The sequence below is a fragment of the Branchiostoma floridae genome, chromosome 4 (assembly GCF_000003815.2).
Source record: "Branchiostoma floridae strain S238N-H82 chromosome 4, Bfl_VNyyK, whole genome shotgun sequence".
Lineage (NCBI taxonomy): Eukaryota > Metazoa > Chordata > Leptocardii > Amphioxiformes > Branchiostomatidae > Branchiostoma > Branchiostoma floridae.
Window position 1 is genome coordinate 15,117,372 of NC_049982.1, and position 18,538 is coordinate 15,135,909.

An 18,538-nucleotide genomic window follows, 5' to 3' on the forward strand; every position below is an offset into this window, starting at 1 on the left:
TATACGAAAACCCGTTAAGACGGCAGTGAAGGTAGGGACAACTGTATATGAGACCTACAAGAAGATCCCTGTCTTTGTTGTTTTCTCGATATCCGTTAGAAAATATAAACACAAACAAGTTATGAAGGAAGAGATGGATCCAAACCCCGATACTGAAGGTCACTATAAATGTATTTACACTGCCATGGAGGTCACCATCGTTACGGAATTAGGACATAATTTATTGATTTGCGACGAAAACAATCATGGATGAAAAGAACTTCATCGTACCAGCAATGCATCATGTTTATATGCTAACAACATTAGAAAATGAACAACGTGGCAGTGTATGGAAGTTAAAGAAATGATACTATGCAAAATAACAGACAATAAGAAGGCATATTATACAGATTACGAGTATGAAATATAATAAATGTCTGTTACCCACCACTGCCGTATGGTCAAAGAACTCTTAGAACTCAACACACCGAAAATGTTTTAAAAAACAACAGACGTTTTAGTTTGCAACGAATTTTTTTTCTAATTATGATTGTGAAGTAGACGTGCAATGTGCATCGAGCCTAAAAAAAACAGCTTAGGAGCTTAAGTTGTGCTTGAATAAAACGATGTTTAGGCTTCATGTGATTTATGAAAACTGATGCGAAGAAAAAATAACTAATGAAAAAGTCTCAATCACATCAGTAGAAGAATACAATACTGGGAGCTATAGATGACTGTCACTTGGCAGTGGAAGACAAAAAATAACAAAACTTTCAGGGATGTTTACGTGAATCAAATATCTTAAGATACATGTCACGATTTGAGAATCTATGTAGAAAGATAAGAACGCACACTAAGGAGGGGTTCAATCTTGGTGGTATCTTAAACTTCCTGTACTGATCAAAGAATGGTCTGTTTGACAAAAAAGGCTCTAGGACAATGAAAAACGTAAAGAAAACAAAAATAGTTGGAGGAAACAAAAAGTCAGTCGCTCAAAAATGTCGGAAACTGAAACATGATAGGTAGAAATTAAAAAAGAAAACTATTAGCAAGAAATGATAACGAAATTTCCCCAGTTCCAAATCCATTCCGTCTCTAACATGCATGATTCTGATGTTGATTCGAACATACAAAAAGATGGTGCGGATAAGAAAAATGCACTTCCAAAGTCATGTCTGATATGTCCATGCTAGGACATATGCGGTAGATGATGCCAATATCATGATCATTGTCAATGAAAACACTCGTCCTCGCGTTGATCCTTTTGCTTCCATACAACCACGGGTTGCCATGGGTTACCTGAGACTGACCCCTAAAAGATAATGAGGTCGCCCCGCCAACAACTTAGTCCAACAGAGGTCAGTGACCTCAAACAATGGCGACGTGGTGTCTCTAGCAAAAAGAGTTTAGTTAAACCTGCGCTTTATCCTTCTTGACAAGTCAGTGGGGTGGTAAGGTACTTCCAGCTTATTCTGCCTTACAGAGGAAAAGACTCGAACAGTTGTACGTACGCGTTTTCAACACTAGCTATAGCCAACTTGGTTGAAGATGGGCCGTGTGTTCGATACGCGTTCGGGCTTTCTGCCGTTTGTCATCATTGATGTAAAGATATGTGTGAATCATCTAAAAATGACATGTCATGTGATAGACAGACATTCAACCATGACATAGAAGCAATACCTATGATGTGTAAATTTGGCGATTTGCTTCTAAACAGTGACTCGATCAGTGTGCGTAATCAATACATAAGTATGGTAAATGAGATTTAGATTTGAGCAGTATAATTACGGACCCCGTATCTCGGGTTCTAGGTGTAATATATGGCTGTGAACCAAGGAAATGACGTTTCTTCCCAACCATCCAATAAATAGCATTGTTACAGCACAAGAATGTAAAACACAACCTGCAACAACAATAGCGGTTTCGCCAATTGCAGTTGTCTATATGTTAATTTACCAATAACGACATCCCGCTCATGAATTTCTAGTGGGCAATGTTAGACTGTGACGGCACGTTCAAGAGACGGACTATGTCAAAATCATAACTGACATTGCTGAGTAGTACCTGGCATTATATGGACTTGGTGCTCTGATTGTTGGTTCTTCTGGCACAAATAGAAAGCTAACAATTGTCCCTTGGTTTACAGCTGGTAACTTGATTTTCAGAAAAATTTGAACCATTTGTCATCAGAAAATGACATTTAGATTTTTTACTGTCATGCTTTTTGCGATACAAAAGCACTTAGAAGATTGTAGCGATGGAAATATTGTGTCGACCTGACCCTGATGTAGGACATACGTGCACAGTGTGCCCGCTGCGATGCCGTATTGATGAATATTTGATATGACCTGATTCGTTCAAATGAGAACGCTACATATGGAAAATATCATAGAAAGGCTAGACGCTTAAACATAATTCCACGGAATCGAACATAGAATTCTGTGTGTATGCTGTAATAGCAATATCATGATTATTTTAAAATCGCACCTGTAACCTTCTCTGCTTTTCCTCATATATTGTTCATATGCTGTCAAACATCTGACAAATTTCTTTAAATCTTCTGACGACAGGTACATGAAAGGGCACTTTAAGTGCTGCGCTAAAATGGGACCTTTGTATTTCCTCTTGATTGGGGGAGGGCTGAAGCTATTGTTATCCAAATTTTCAATCTTAAAAGTTATGTTTGGATATACATGTACATGGCTCTGACAATTTTGTGTTCGGCATGGAAACAGGTAAATGTAAGTGCATATTTTTCATTGACAATATTCATGACAATAACCACATAGCTGATAAAGAAGGCTAGGGTATTCGCTGTATACATCAGGGACTCCGTAGTAGGTTATCTAGCGGGGGCCGCCATAGATACTTGAACACGTCAGCGGCAAATCCATTCATGTAGATCTGATAAGCACCCGGCGTGATTGGCACCTCTGAAGTACGTTGGAGAGATGACTTCGTACACGAACCGCAGAACGTTGTAAAGGTAACATGAGATATAGCTGCAACAAACCACTAAAATCCATCAATTCCAAGGCACTTTGAACTACAAGTAACTCCGAGACCCTACTTCTATTGCCGGGAGAATTGAGAATGCTATTGTATCCATATTTTCAATAACACCTTATTCATACATGCAAGCCGGTTCTGTCAAGGTTCTGAACAATGATACTACTTTTAGAACATATTTAATCATTGAGATCTACCACATTTGTGAAAGGATTGACATAACAGGTGACCATCACTTTTACTATATGTCACAACGGGAAGGCCCGTACTTATTTTTTCAATCCCGCTCAACCACGGGCACTCCAGCTTTACATCACATGCGTAAGGACGTCCCTAACCGAAGTTAATTAGTCGTTTTTATCTGAATCGAGTGAGGAAATAGGCTTAAGGTGCCTTTCCGAACGGCACAGCACTGGGGCCTGCCTGGGCTTCGAACCCAGAACCTAACTACATGTTGCAAGACTGAGCACCTCACCACCTTGCCATTCCAGGCATATTGAGTGCAGTGTTTTGCGCATTAATTTGGAAAAACCTGCAGGCTCCTTCCATGAGCTGTCCCGTCCCGTCCCGCTGTTGGCGGTCCTGCCAGCTGGGCGGTGTGGGGGGACGTGAAACAGACGGCGGCCATCATCCCATGTAAATAAAGCAGGTTATTATTACCGAGGCCTCCCGATTGGAATGAGCACCTAAATGCCGTTCAATCTTCCCGTAATGAAGTCGCGAGATAAGCAAATCAAATCTGCCGCACAATGGTCCGCAGATCGATGGGGGAGGGTGGGTGGAAGGCAGACAGAACACTTGGGGCGCTGGGAAGGCTTTTCTTTCTTAACGGACGTCGTCTGTGTGCGTGTATCTGTCTATCTTTATAATCCGAACCAGAGTGTATCACCACACAAGGAACTACACATGTCTTAATGTTAAAAAAAAAACAGTTCCTTTAAAAATGCAGGTTTTCAAGAATGACGGTGTCCATATCTGAACAGCATCGTTACAATGCAGTTAAAGGAATCCGGGAGGTAATGTCGTGTCCATAACCTTAAAGTGACCCTTGGATACTCAGGCAGACATGCAAACTAACCTGAAAGAAACGGTGCTAACAAATCACAGAGCTGTGTATTCATTGAAAGGCTCTAAATCCGTGTAATCTACCAGGAGAAAGGATCTGGTTACAAGAAACCCCCTTACTCATACAGACATGGCGAACGATCCTGTGAAACACATCTCAGTTTGTAATAAGAGGAGGTTTCCGCACAGGCGGGATCAATACCGCGCCTGGACCGTCCGGATAGGGCCGGACTGCAACTGTTGGCACTGCTACTGACTTCCTGTATGGGGAATATTAGAAAGCACGGGTATGTAGCCTCTAAGAAAAGACGGACATACCTTACATAAGATCTCGAAATTCAACCATCTTTATGTATTTAGAACTTACGCCAGAGCATGCCGTGATGAGGAAACTTTCTTCCAGATGACGCGTGTAATTTTGTTTGCAAGAGTCTAGGCCTCCAAACATGATTTTGGAAATACTTCTCAAAGCTCAATGTAGACATTATGTAGTTTGAGTGGTACAGTGGTATCAGGTTAAAACAATGCCAAAACAAAGAACAAAGAAAAAAAGGTACCAGCATTCATCACAACATCTCTTTTTACTGTCTGTACCCTTGCAATTAGCCTACGGGCATGGATTTTCAAATATACACAACAATATAAACCATGTTAACCCCGCAATGGAGTGATGGCCTGCGGCAGCAGCTAAGTACATCAGTCGTGGAAATGAAGTAATGACAATTTGTACCTCATTTCCTATTGAACGATCTAATATTAAAAGCAGATGGACAAAGCATATACGAAATGCCGACCGATAAAACTACCTTTATCATCCAAATCATATATATAGCTGGGAGCAGGATTCTATGGATATGCGTCATATTGATTGGAAACGACCTTTAGGTAGACAAGTAGCACATTCAAGTTAAGAGTTAGGCTAAACGGGGCCCGACCGGGCTGTTCGTAGAAACGAAAAATATACACAAATGATACCCACGAGAATTACGTCTTGTGTAGTATTGTGGCACCCTTATCATTTTATGGACTATTGATGGTTAGACTGAAAAGAATTTATAACTCCGCCTACACAACCTAGCACCCACGAAGCGGACATACTACCACTAGACCATATCAACACATATTTAACTAATTCCTGCAAATCCATCTCTAAGGTTGTTGTAGCCATGGAGTTATCATATTACTTATGCACAGCACGTCACCGGAACGTACTGCGCCTGCGCGAACCCTGGTGTTTTGGGGCTTGGTTTGGTCAACGTTGCATTGAAATCCCGCTTGTTGCACAGTATATGTTAGAGACATGGTTTCATGTAAAACGTACACGGGATTTTACCCTTATATACGCACGTATTTTCTTAAATGCGGCCCTTTAGTAAACCGGGGGTTTAGCAAGGTTTAGCATGTCTATAATTTTCGCGCAGGCGCAGTACGTTCCGGTGACGTGCTCTTATGCACCAGGCTAGAACAAGTCACGTGACCTCTTCCGGACTCTACAGTACAGTACAGGTCTACAACCAGACATACACATTGATGATTTTCCTTCACCAACTACTAAATCTTTGTGTGTTTTGTTGTTTTCCCCCCATCTTCCAACCAACTGGCATGGGTGCCGTCCGATTACTAATACTTTACTTTAAATTAGTAAGCCCGTAGTAATCGGATGGTACCCAGGCTACCAACCTACCGGTCTCATCCAGAATTCCCATCTGGCCAGACATTTTCACATCACATTATATGAAGGCCAAGATCATGAAGTTACTTATATAACGTTAAGGCTGGTAAATGGAAAATAACAGTGTCCAAGTTCCTCCATAGTGAGGCAAATTCCTTTTCACTCCAAAGATTTTGTCCGAAGTAATCAGTGGTGGGCTATTACCTTTGCAAGTACATAATGGGGGAGTGGGGGGGGGGGGTGACATTCCTCAGAATAGCACGCGTATAGTCCGTTGCAAAGTTATCTGTGTGGTTTGCAGATGTTGAAACTGTACGGAAAGAACAAAGAGTCTGCCAATTTTGTACCTCAAACATGGTAGAAGATGAAGTGCACTTCACTGTTGATTGCGATATGTATGCGAATGATAGAAATACTCTATTTAGTTATATAGAAAGAAGATTCCCTCATTTTAGACACATGAGTAGCACTGACAAGTTTATATTTCTCATGCGTCTTGACAAACCGACAATAGCGAAACCCATACAGTCCTACATTTTCACTATTACCAAGAAGCGAGAAGAAGCCGAACTTTTGTGTTAGACTAGATTTGTGACACTTTTATGTATGTATATATCCTGACTTGTTGTGACCTGTACTTAGCCCGGTTAGGCAAAATTGTACAATAAAGGTCTTCATTCATTCATTCAATAAAAATAGCCCCTCCCACCGCGAGCCTGTTAAATGGAATATCCCTGACACAGGGTTGGACTCAAATGCCCATTGAAAAGCGATTGATCCAGCGGCAGCGACCACTCCCTCACCTGCCGGGTCACTTTCAAGGCACGGAATATCTGCACTGTTCGTGTCAGATCGATAGGGGGCGACAGGAGGGTGGGGCACAGCAGGGGGTTGTAGTTTTGGCCATCCCTGACCAAATAAGGCCACGTTGTCGCAATGGAACTATGCATATGAACGTTTTGAGACATTTTGATTGACCTCTGAGCAAAAGGAAGACGCGACAAAGGCATGTGTTAATTCTGCCAACCGGTGATGAAAAAACAAAGCTGGCAGCAGACCAGAATATTCAAGATGGCGACTGAAAATTCGAATGGAGGGCAACTCGAATAAAATTATGAACAAACAGCGCCTCCTGTCCGTGAAAGGGGAGGACAAGTCATGAGCCCAAATTCCTAACCTAGAGTTAATCATGGTGACTAATGAAACAATGGTAACCCTTTCCTTATCCAACGTATTAAATTTCACACTCACGCTATTGTATTTTTCAAAAGTTTATTACATCCGTCATAAAGACGAGAATCACCCGTGAGCGAACTGCGGTCTTTAAGGGTTAGTGTCAGTGCTTTCTAAAACATGAAAATTGTTACATTTCGAAGAGACAGGTAAAAATCTACATGCTTAAGGATCATTCGAGAGAACGGACTGGTTTTATTTCTTTCTTATTCTTCTCCTGAAGTAATCCCGCCTCGTCAGCAGCCCCTGAATCACCGGTAGAATACCAAAGGAACATCTGTGCCACCGGCCAGCAATCGATATGCGGGGGCAGCTGAAGCGGAACACTGCCAGAGAGCGCAGGGGCTCCGGCGGGGAGATCCGATCTGCGGAAAACACGGGAAAACGACTGGAGAGGGAAGAATTTGCCGCCAAAATGCACCATTCATCCCTCCGTACTTTAGTCATACAAAAATAAGAAACAAAAACTTGTGTTGAGTTAGTCACAAAGTCTGAACTGGACATAATCTGACGCTGTATTCATGTTGCTAAGCAGGTGTAAAATTGCTGTGTTTGATATGTAAAATCCAATCTCATTACAACCTTTACAATCCGATACTTCTCTTATTTTGCGTCTTGGCGGCTGATAACTTTCCACAGGACGGATTATTACAGACAATTAAAAACAATGAATAGACGTAAAAAAATGGAAACGAAGGAAAATACAAGCTTATAAAGCAGTGACCTAAGCAGTATGATAGATGCAGGCGATTTTGAAAGCTGCCAAACACATACAGTTCATGCCACAGCTGCTACAAGCTAGATGGCTCGATCACGGACCAAAATTATGAAAAGGCTCTTCATAGATATAAATCCTAGAAGACAGTAGAGTCTCGCAAATAACTTCGGGTAGACACATGTTTTCGTCGAACTTGAATTGAAAGCATGGATGTAGCTATTTGATATTCTTTTGTGCCGTCGTGGTTGGCATCTAAACGGTACCAACATATAATAATGATATAATATGGGGGTAGTTCTGACAAAAATAGAAAATTATGAATCAACTCATCTAACTAATATAGCTAGTGAATTAGGGCATGTCATATGGTTATCGCCAATTAGGAAGCATACATACAGGGGCCGAAGTACCACCCATAGATTCTATTCTAGTAAAATGTGCACGTGATACTTTGACCTGAGCACCTAAGAATCATTCGAATCTCCCGATGCTGTAAGTACCTCTACCAAGGTGGTAATATGACCAACTAATGACAACGGTCACAATTGGAAAAGGGGGCCGGCCGTGCACATGCGCAGTTTTCCGGCGTGACCCCTACGTGGCCCCGTGGGCTACCGGGGCTAGTTTGGGTCACGACCGGGCCCCGGGTTGATTTTAGTCGGATTCTGAATTGAAATCAACCAGTTACCCGGTAACAAATAGACGCCGTGGCGTACCCGTGAGAACACCAAGAGGTACCCCCGCTGTATCTGGCAGTCCCCCGGGACATGTGGCTTCAGGGCCCGGTTGGGGCTATACCCCCTACGGGCACAGGTGCACATATGACCAAAGTATAACAGGTAGATGAACGCAATACTTAAAATATGTACAATGTGTTTGGACTGTAGCGGCCATTGATAGTAAAGCAACTGTGCAAATTAAGCGACGATACATTTTAGAGGCCAGGAGGCAGCTACATCTGCACATCCTTGTCTCGACTCTAACATATACATATTTGGAGGCCGGTGGATGCTCGCTGGCCATATTTCAGACACACAGGTCTGTATCAATAACAGCAGTCATCAGTCGGGGATCTCTCGCGCAGAGCCATCTCCGCCAGGGGACCTCCCTTGTCAAATTACATACGGCAAGACGTATTGCCGGAGCCAACCGAATGGGGGCGCGGATGGGGAGACAAAACCTGCAGAGACGGTCTATTTGCGGTATGGTTGGTTGAAATGGCGGCTACAATACAACCTCCAAGGCCGCCCGCTGGCCCAAATACGTTCACGTTAATCTTAACATGCAACGTTGTACCATTTTTAATGATCAGCAACTTAAGGATTGGTAATCATTAAATCCAAGGAAACTGTTGAAAATTAGCGAGAGCTGATATTGTAAGAACGAATTGAAACTACGTAAGACGCCATTTCCCATCAATCCAAAGTAGAAATGCAGCCTTTAAGCACGTTGTAAACGTACAATAAATGGAGACGATATAGGGATAATCTATGCTTAAATGTCAATTCGTAGAGAGAGAAGATTCTATGACTTGCTGGGAGGTCCAATGTAGGGTGTTCCACAGGAATGCTTCAGCTCAAGTTGTACAATTTCAGACGAGGACAAAATTTCTAAAATTATCGGGAAATTGACAAATACTTTTCAGATCAGACAGATCAGACGATCACACACTTCTTAATTTCTTCTTAATTTCGACCCTCTTCTGAACGCCTACACTAAAATGAGACTAAAATGCGGAGAGTTTTATCATACGTTCCAGTGTGATGGGGTTATATCAGGACAAGTGGTCTAACAGTGTCAACATAATACAGTAATATCACGGGATCCTGTGCGCAGGCCATCACCTTATCACCGTACGTCATGTTGCTATTCGTGCTCTGATAACGATAAGGTAGGAATATTACAGGTAAACCTAACACAGGTGAGAAATGCCAGCAGCAAAAATGCCCAAAGCTTATGATGATCCGCTCTACCACATTGACCTCTGACCTACTCCTGCGAGTCAAAGGAAGATTACTTTATCCCCCTGACATACGCTGATGTTTACTTGTGATAACAGTCATAAACTAATTTGTCTTTCTAGTTCAGACAAGGGTCAATTTAGTGTCAAAATGCCGAATAGCCAGGCACTTTGATTCGAAGGGCATGACGGGACAGGGATGGGTGAGCAGATACAGCTCCAGCCGTGTTTCTGAACGACATGCTGTGTTGATCAGCAAATCTACATTTGTGTCAAAGGTTTTAGAAAAAAAATTCCAAAGACATGAGAATTGCTTGATTGGTTGAAGTCGACATATTCTGTAGTACTATTGCACGCCGAAGAAGTTAAACAACATGTTGGTACCACTATCGCATGATGATCGTGACGTTTTTTCTTTAAATTTAGGCTTTGTACACTAACGTGTACAAAACCTATAATTCAGGAATTCTACGTCCTTTCTATCAATCACTCCGTCTCGTCTTCCTAGGAAAAAAACATGAACTTTGAACTTTGGTACAACGTTAATTTTGTTCGGAAGGTCTTAACAGTTGATTCAGCTGTTGGTTTATGAAAATAGGAGTGCACTCTTCCCCATTTCGCTTACCATTTATCATTTGAGTGGGTACCTAAGTATATGCTAATCCCGTGCAGCCGTTTGGCGGAATGTACCTCTTGGACTGCACAGCTCTCCACGTTCACGCTTCAGACAGGGAAGGATCGTATTCTTTTTGGGACAATCATGCATGCGTCCTGCAAAATTTAGTTGTCTTGTTTCGGAAAAGACTGCCAAGAATAGATCTTGGTCAGTGGGTAGTTGACTCTGTCACAGCCTGCTTACAAACTTCTAAGGCATCAACATCGCATGATGACATGTAATACGACGAACATGACAGCGCCGTTAGATAAACAAGGTAAACAAACGGACGACATGTACACAATGGAGCTTTCATCAACTTTATAATACAATACAAGCAAGTGACAGACAGACACACGCATGCTGGGCTTTAGGGACATTTTTACATCGGAAATAAATCAGCAAGCCCTTCTACGTCACAGGTGGCCGCTGTCGTGGTATCAATCAGCATTTGATATGACAACACTCGTTTTCATCTCCATTCATCCTATTCCCCACAAACCGTTAGAAAAGTGTTTAGAAAATGTGAATTTTGATATCATATCATTCCAGGGTTATATGACCCGACCGGGACCCGGTCTGTTTGCGGGAAGTGAAAATAAAAGTATACACCAAGCATATACACAAATCTTGATCTTTACTCTTTGTGTGCTTTCTTGTCTTTTGCATCATACGTTTCATCCCCGCAAACTACCCGTCCGTGCGCCGGTTTGGAAATATGACCCCAGCATCACGTGGATGCTGGTATCACGCATGCTCTAAAACACATTTATACGTGCTGTTATATAGTAAAAGATATTAAACTACACTACTTCAAAGCACATAGTGAAAAGACATAGTACGTAATGACACGTGTGCACGTGAAACATAGACATGAAGCATGCGTGCGCATCACACATCTGTCACGTGACTCACTGGTGTGCAGGTGACGGAATGCCGGGATAGCATACCGGTTGATGGAGGAGATGAGTAGTGGTGCTGGTGAGAATGAATCACGGCATGCAAAAGGAGAACTACAGCTCTACCTCACTACGTCGGGGAGGCCATGGCGACTACACCACGCAGGCAGAGAGTTGAGATCGGGGTAGTTTCGGGGCCTACTGCCAGTGCTGGTTCTGCAGGGAAAGGATAACACATGGTCAGCCACCAGAAGGGTTCGTCAGGGGGAGGGGTGACAAAGGAGGTGGAGAAGGGCTGTTCCGGACTAGTCTCTACCAGACTCCGTAGGTTGGAAACTACTCCTCTGGCCGGTTAGTTCATCTGGCGTATAAAACCGTCTGTTTGGCCAATGTCAGTTATCTTTCCACCAACCTATAGAATCTGGTAAAGACTAGCTCCGAGCAGTTAACCGCCCGAGTGTTAGGCACCGATTAAAAGGCCTGCTGGTAACCGGTCCAGACACTCGGAATGTTAAACGTCTGGAGGTGGCGGTCGGAATTTGTTTTGTTTTTTATCCCCGTCTATCTGGTCCCTTTCAGATCTAATTTGATTTTGGTTTCATTTGATTTACGAATAAAACTCCGACCTGCCACATCCGTCAACAGATCAGCCCTAATGCCGGTTCCATAAAGGGGAGAAGAATAGTAGAGCGACAAGACAAATATTCGTTCCAAATCCCCAACCCTTTTCCTTTTTCAGGTGTGTAATATTCAACTACTAGTAACCCTAGCTTGAGTTCCCTTACACACCCACCAAGACAACCGACCCACCCACACACACAGGAACAGATTGTCTTGTCCCTCCACAACCATTCCCCTTCATAAAACCGTGTACAGGGTTAGTATGGTTAGCGTACCAGACTGGAATACTATAATCGTTACTTTGATTGCTGGCCATTCCGTGTAGAAAGTATCAGAACCTAAAATGATGCCTGATTTGAATTAAAAACAAGGGTTTTGCAGTGGACATGAATACTGACTAAAAAGACTTGAAAGTTAGTAGTTGTAAGTAAGTGAATTGATTAATTGATCCAGTAATATACTGGCACCATTCCATTCCGTGTGATAAACAAGAATGAATGGCCATGAGCATAGCAGAGGGTTATGGTAGTGTGGCTTTACGTTGGCTAAACCTTATAGTGTAGGCTTCCGTTTCCCTTACTTCTTTAATTCACCACAGAAGATAACAACCATTTCCCCTGTTATTCTAAAAATTAGCTCTGCTCAATGTAATTCTCTTAGTCAATAAATGCCAACCTCATGAATGTGCTTTTTACTGGGCTACGTAGGCTAGTTTTGGTCGTGGGGAGGTCCCAAGTAGTGCATTATTGCAGTCCTGAATGACCGTGTGATATAACGATGTATCGCTAGAGGGACCTTCAAGTCAGGGGCAAGGCTACCAGCTTTGTTCAGAGAAGTAGTATGTTGGTAGATACAAAATATTCTAAGAGATAGGTGTACACACGGAATTATATAGATATCAAAGCATTTTCTAGTGGAACCACCAATGATTTTGTTTTTTGCCATGCACAATTGTACTGGACGATTTGCTATGTGACTGAAGGAAAATAGGTAAGGGTAAGGGTAAAGGTAAGTACCATACTACGCGGCTTGAAGCAATGTAGTATGATATCCAGGCCTAGCCTCAGGGTGTGACAAACGGCTCGATGAAACATAACCAGCCGACGCCACATACTCATGAGGCTGGTGTGTTATGACGAAGGGTGTCCTTTCCTTCATTGAGGAGGAACGACACAGTCACAAAGCAAGCATGCTCCGTACCAGTTCTGTTTTGTGTGCTTTAAACATTTCGTCTGATGCGGTGCAAAAGTGTACGTAGGCTCAAGATAAGTCCTTAAGATTTAAAGTGACGAAAAACTTCTTTCAAATCCCATTCCAACATAACACTTCAAGGCTACCAAAGTCCCTGGCTTCATATTGTCTAAGGCGCCCTGTCTCCCGTAACCTACTTCGTAGGACGAAGACGCAGACATATGTAGGGGATGACCTTCGGCCAGGACACGTGTACATTATAGGCTCACGCAAACCGCCATGTTATTGGACATGAAGGCACTTTTATGGCGTTTCCTGTCGATTCGTTATACGTTAATGTATTCCGAAGTGCCCACTTTACTCACAGCACTGTTTTCCCTACTTGACATGGCATGAGTGGACAGTCCTTTGGTGGAGGACTTGGGTGGAGGAGGTTGGGTGGAGGTACTGTCCTTGGGTGGAGGAGGTTGGGTGGAGGTACTCTCCTTGGGTGGAGGAGGTTGGGTGGAGGTACTGTCCTTGGGTGGAGGAGGTTGAGTGGAGGTACTGTCCTTGGGTAGAGGAGGTGGGTTGGAGGAACTGTCCTTGGGTGTAGAAGGTAAGGTGGAGGAACTGTCCTTGGGTGGAGGAAGCAGGGTGGAAGAACTGTCCTTGGGTGGAGGAACTGTCCTTGGGTGGAGAGGTTGGGTGGAGGAACTGTCCTTGGATGTAGAAGGTAGAGTAGAGGAACTGTCCTTGGGTGGAGGAGGTAAGGTGGAGAAACAGTCCACTTTCATATCACATCACAGGTTCTTTGATGTTTTCGTTGTTTTGCTCACAAAAGACCGATGTGTATATAGTTATTAACGATTCTTACCATATATATATGGGAAGAATTGTTAATAACACGATAAATGTTATGAACTACACCGTAGAAGAAGTGCTGAATACGTAAGACATACACAATATGATACACGTATCTCCTCAATTCAGTCTGTTCGTAAAATCTGTCTAAGGGTTTAAAATTAACTAACTTCCCCGAATCCATATCTTGAAATGTCAGTTGACACTGAAATTAAAATCGAACTGACTACCTGTTACCCGGACCTAGATACGGCAGCTTATTGGTTGAGATCACCACGTGACCATTTAATCTGCGCCACAGAAGATGGAATGAGTGACGTCACGAACCAAATTAACATTGATCTTTGAACACCTGTCACGGTACAGCGTCCGAATAGGTCAATGATGGGGCAGTTAGGCGGCTTTGTTCCCGGAGGCGCTCTTCTTGGCGCGGGGGATTGGGGAGATAACGTCAGAACAAGAAAACCGGCCTCTAATTCAAGTTTCATTCAGTTGGAGAATTCTGAATGAATTTTGATTTACAACACTTTTAGGAAAAGGAGACTCTATGAACCAATTGCCATCTCGTCTCTCTACTGAAATGCTCTCCTCTATGAATATTGAATACGTCTCAATAACCAACACTCAGCTTCTGTGTCATACTTGTCTACACCAGAGAATATCGTCTTAATGAAGGCTTCCGTTGCCCCTTGATATTGATGGTATTTTCTCAGAGAAAGCTCGGTTATGGGTCATTTCAGTGGGTGCGATTGCGTCAGCCCTCTTGGTTTCCTATTACGCCTGGCTTCGTCAGGCGTGGAAAGGTTACTGATGCAAGTGTAAATATGTGTATACCTGGTTTTGATCACCAAATACATATGTGTATATTTATCCATTATTGAACTAGAGATGTCCTGAGTCTGTCTTGCGTTCTTGAGATTATTGTACCTGCCCCCTGTAACTTGTACGGCAAATAAATATGTATACGGCACGACTGTTACGGTTGATAACCTTACACTTATCCAGATTCGCGAGGTAAGCCACACTATGGCTCAAAATGACACAACTAGCAAGTTCGTTACAGACATGGAACCGTTCCGTCCGGCAGATAGCCGATTGGTCAAGTCTAATGTTTCGCGTTTAAAAAAAACAAATTCTGCCCCAATATGACAATGAGCAGGATTATTGACTCGAATTTAGGCATTAAGAGATCCTGTTTCACAGATCGATAGGTAATGTGTCGTTAGATTACCGCTTCAGCTGTTAATCCCAATCAGCCAAAGGCGCTATCGACCAGTGGGCGACATCGTTCGTTGTCAGGCGATACCAACTGAAAGGGTGATTTTACCTATCCGACATGTACAATATCTGGATCAGTCCATTTGGGAGCCTGAACGGGAAAACGCGTCTTACTGAAGGACTCACCTCACCTCACCTCACAAACTCTATTTCCATGAAATGGTGCAATGTTCGTACGGAAAAAGGAATGCGCCCCCTCAAAATATAAATGGAATGACCGTAGTAACGTCATAAGGTTAGTTGATGTCAAGTCTGTCGGCCATTTCCACTCACGTTAGCTTGGGTACCATCCGGATAGTAGTTCGCTCCGACTTTTATCATACACTATTAAACGTTACAGTCGTTTCTCTGCTATTCCGTCTGGGAACCTTGACATCTCTGCCATCTGGAATCGTCCAAAATCCTACATATGAGCGAGTTAAGGAATGGGCTAAAGCGTTCGAACAGGCGTTCCAACCTACGAAACCCCTTTGTCTCCTTGTGGGATGGACTGTTGTCATCGAACGAGTGCTCTAGAATATAATTCGCTCATCAAGTGACGTCACCACCAATAAAGTACCCTGGACGGGTAGCAGAAGTTAACATAGGATCGAACTTCTACCCGGATAGTACCCGGGCTAACTCACAATGATTTTCTCTTTCATTTTAAATTATAGCACATGGGTGTAAGAGAGAAGTGAATACTTGTAAGGACATGTTTACTTGGTTTCCTCGTGCGTCCTTTTCTATTCGAGATTAATTTCATAAAAGGTAAATTTTCCGCTATCTGAATCGCTAACATGAATATCTTTACCTTACATTGTGGGCCTAGATCTGGTTTTTGTTATTTCCCTGTGGTGTGTGCAAATCAGGAGCCAGACCATATACCTTGCGCGAGCTGTATGATATACGCCTTTAGTGGAACAACAGCAGTCGTGATTTCAGCACCAAGGAAAGAACACGGCCCATTCATACTGCAGGGCAGTTACAGAGAGTTTCACGTTGTGGTTGAAAACAGATAATTGTATTCGCTTGTGCCTGAAGCTGTATTGATCGGCTAGGGGGAAGGACGGTCCGTGGTGCAGTGGAGGGACTGAGACCGTTTGCTGGTCAGCATGCATAGACGTACTCGTGTAACGTTATAGATCGTTGCTGTCTGTCGGGAGGATCCTGCTCTTTGATACATATACATGACAGTTAGTTTTATCAGCTATTGATACTTTTTGTCTTTGGTTGCATTGATTAATTGGAGAACATCGTTGTCGGTGCTCCACATGAAGAACAATAACCTATAATGTTATGTTGATTGAAGAATCATATATTTATGATCTGTTGTCATGGTTTTCTAATCATGGTCTACATTGGTCTAGGTTTGATCCCTATACAGCCTGCCCACCATCCCTGCAGAAACTCCACATCGCCATTCTTCCAACCGGCCTACTCCGGACCCAATACATGTTACAAGTAGCGATGTTGGATAATTGCCAGAAGGACAACGCACACATCACTGGTTCTGTATGCTCAACAATGGCAGCGATGATTGTGAAAACGTGTAATGTGGAAGCAATGCAAGATGTCAAGTTAAAGCGACCTTTTCTTTGGAACAATTTAAATGTTTAAGTTTTACGAACACGTCACCAGAAACGGTATATGTTGTACAATGCTAAATTACCTACAATGCTCAAATTGCTATCTTGTTTTTCTCAGAGGAGGAAAACCAATAAACACCAGACGACGGATGATGTTATAAACACCATTCAGCGGTGTGTTAATCTTGATATAAGTAGAAGCATTAACACCAAACGAAGACAAACTGCGCTCCAGCACATTTCCACATCCCTATCACGGCACAGCCTTATCTCTGGAATCTCAGAGATTACGCAAAATCGATAGATGCATATTAGGTTACTTCAAAATTAGATGCGGGCATTTTATTAACAAATAGGAAAATTAAGTAGAGCGAAGTCCTAACAGAGTTAGATTTCAGACAGAATGTACAGATAAACAGCTTCTATTTATACAGCGGGTTTGCTATGTGTAAACTGACTGTGGTTTACTCTGACCCCCACCCTCTGTCGGAACTGCGGTAAGGGGTCTGACACCGGAACCTCTGGGGACGAGGGTATTGGGCGAATCGCACGCATGCGGCGGCTTGGGTTGACACACGATCCCAGAGAGACTCGTGGGGCCCATCGCGTATTGTGTGACTGATAGTACAACAACGCGAGGGGCCATTTGGGGATGTGCGAAAATAGGCCTCCCTACGACTTATAGGTGTTTTGTATTCGGGAATGTAATGGATCTAATGCATGACTGTTATATGGCAGTAATGCTGTTTCTCTCAATCACGGCTCAGATTATTCTATGATTTACCTGAGCCAAGTTTAGAGAAATATAGGATTATTTGGATTTATATGTAATCAAACGTTCAGAATATTGTTTAAACAGTGGTATAGGTAATATCGGGAAATAGTCAATGATCTATCGTTCTAGTAATGTCTAGCAATGGACGAAAAAATCGAATTATGACATGCGTTGCATTACTGAATTTTGATGATATCTAGCTAATTTCAAGTAATTCTGAGTAAGGTCCTTAATGTCCAACGCTAAGTCTATAAAACGGTGACATTTCAAGACTACGCCTATACCTGCTAACGACAGAACGTGATTTGGCTAAACGCCCAAAATCAATACTACTATATGTCAAGGTAATATTGAGTTAATTAGGAAACGAAACAAAGAAACAAATTGTAGGTTAACACACAAATAAAACCAGCACACTGTGTATAGCGCCATAAAATAGCTATGACGTGAAACATAGAACCGATATGGATTATAAGATGAATAGATTCATGCAACAGACTTGCACATGGCTGATATCATCATGATTTCCTTTGACAATCAGATATTTGGAAAACGTCGTGCGCAATTGAGTGCATGCGTGTTGGAATAGGTCTTCCAAATATTTATTTAATCGCAATCCCGCTATGTCCTGCGTTGTTCTTTCTGTAAACGAGATCCAAAATAGTTCCGTGCCTGTATATATCGACGGGACGTGTTTCATGGTTTGTGTGTCCACCATGCCTGCCAGGTGTGTCAAAAGACATGTGTCTCGACGGCCTTTTGACCTGAGCGTTCTGTAGTGACAATGGTACTGCTTAGGAAATTTTTTCTTTGTCATTGTGACTTACCCCGGATCAAGGATTTTTTTCAACCTCCTTGTCCGGATAATGCTGTTTTTTCTGTGCGTTGATACTTTTTAGTTATGCTTAACTTTTGTCCTCTTACTAACGCTTGGTTGACACTGGTTAACCAGAGTCTACGACCCCTCCGTCACCTATCTTCCACCTCTGACCTTCATTGAGAACGGTAGGACATGCGTTTATCGACCTCACTCTGACCCCCTCGTCTTGTTAATCTTTCAACACAGGTTCGT

The 18,538-nt window shown here is 42.7% G+C and overlaps 1 protein-coding gene across 5 annotated transcripts in view; it reads right to left on the reverse strand.

Annotated features, from left to right (window-relative positions):
- Positions 1-18,538, reverse strand: part of LOC118412805 (tripartite motif-containing protein 2-like) — an 82,275-nt gene that overhangs the window by 32,249 nt on the left and 31,488 nt on the right. For 2 of the 5 annotated variants that reach the window (XM_035815842.1, XM_035815837.1), the window contains one exon: positions 11,317-11,406. The exons of 1 other annotated variant lie outside the window; for it this stretch is intronic. Coding sequence is in view for 1 of the 4 variants with exons in the window: in XM_035815837.1 (XP_035671730.1) it covers positions 11,317-11,406 (90 nt within the window). In the remaining 3 variants the exon portion in view is untranslated. Of the gene's footprint in view, positions 1-7,134; positions 7,324-11,206; positions 11,407-18,538 lie in introns of those variants that run through there. 2 more of the 5 variants (XR_004830820.1, XM_035815841.1) reach the window with 2 other exon arrangements.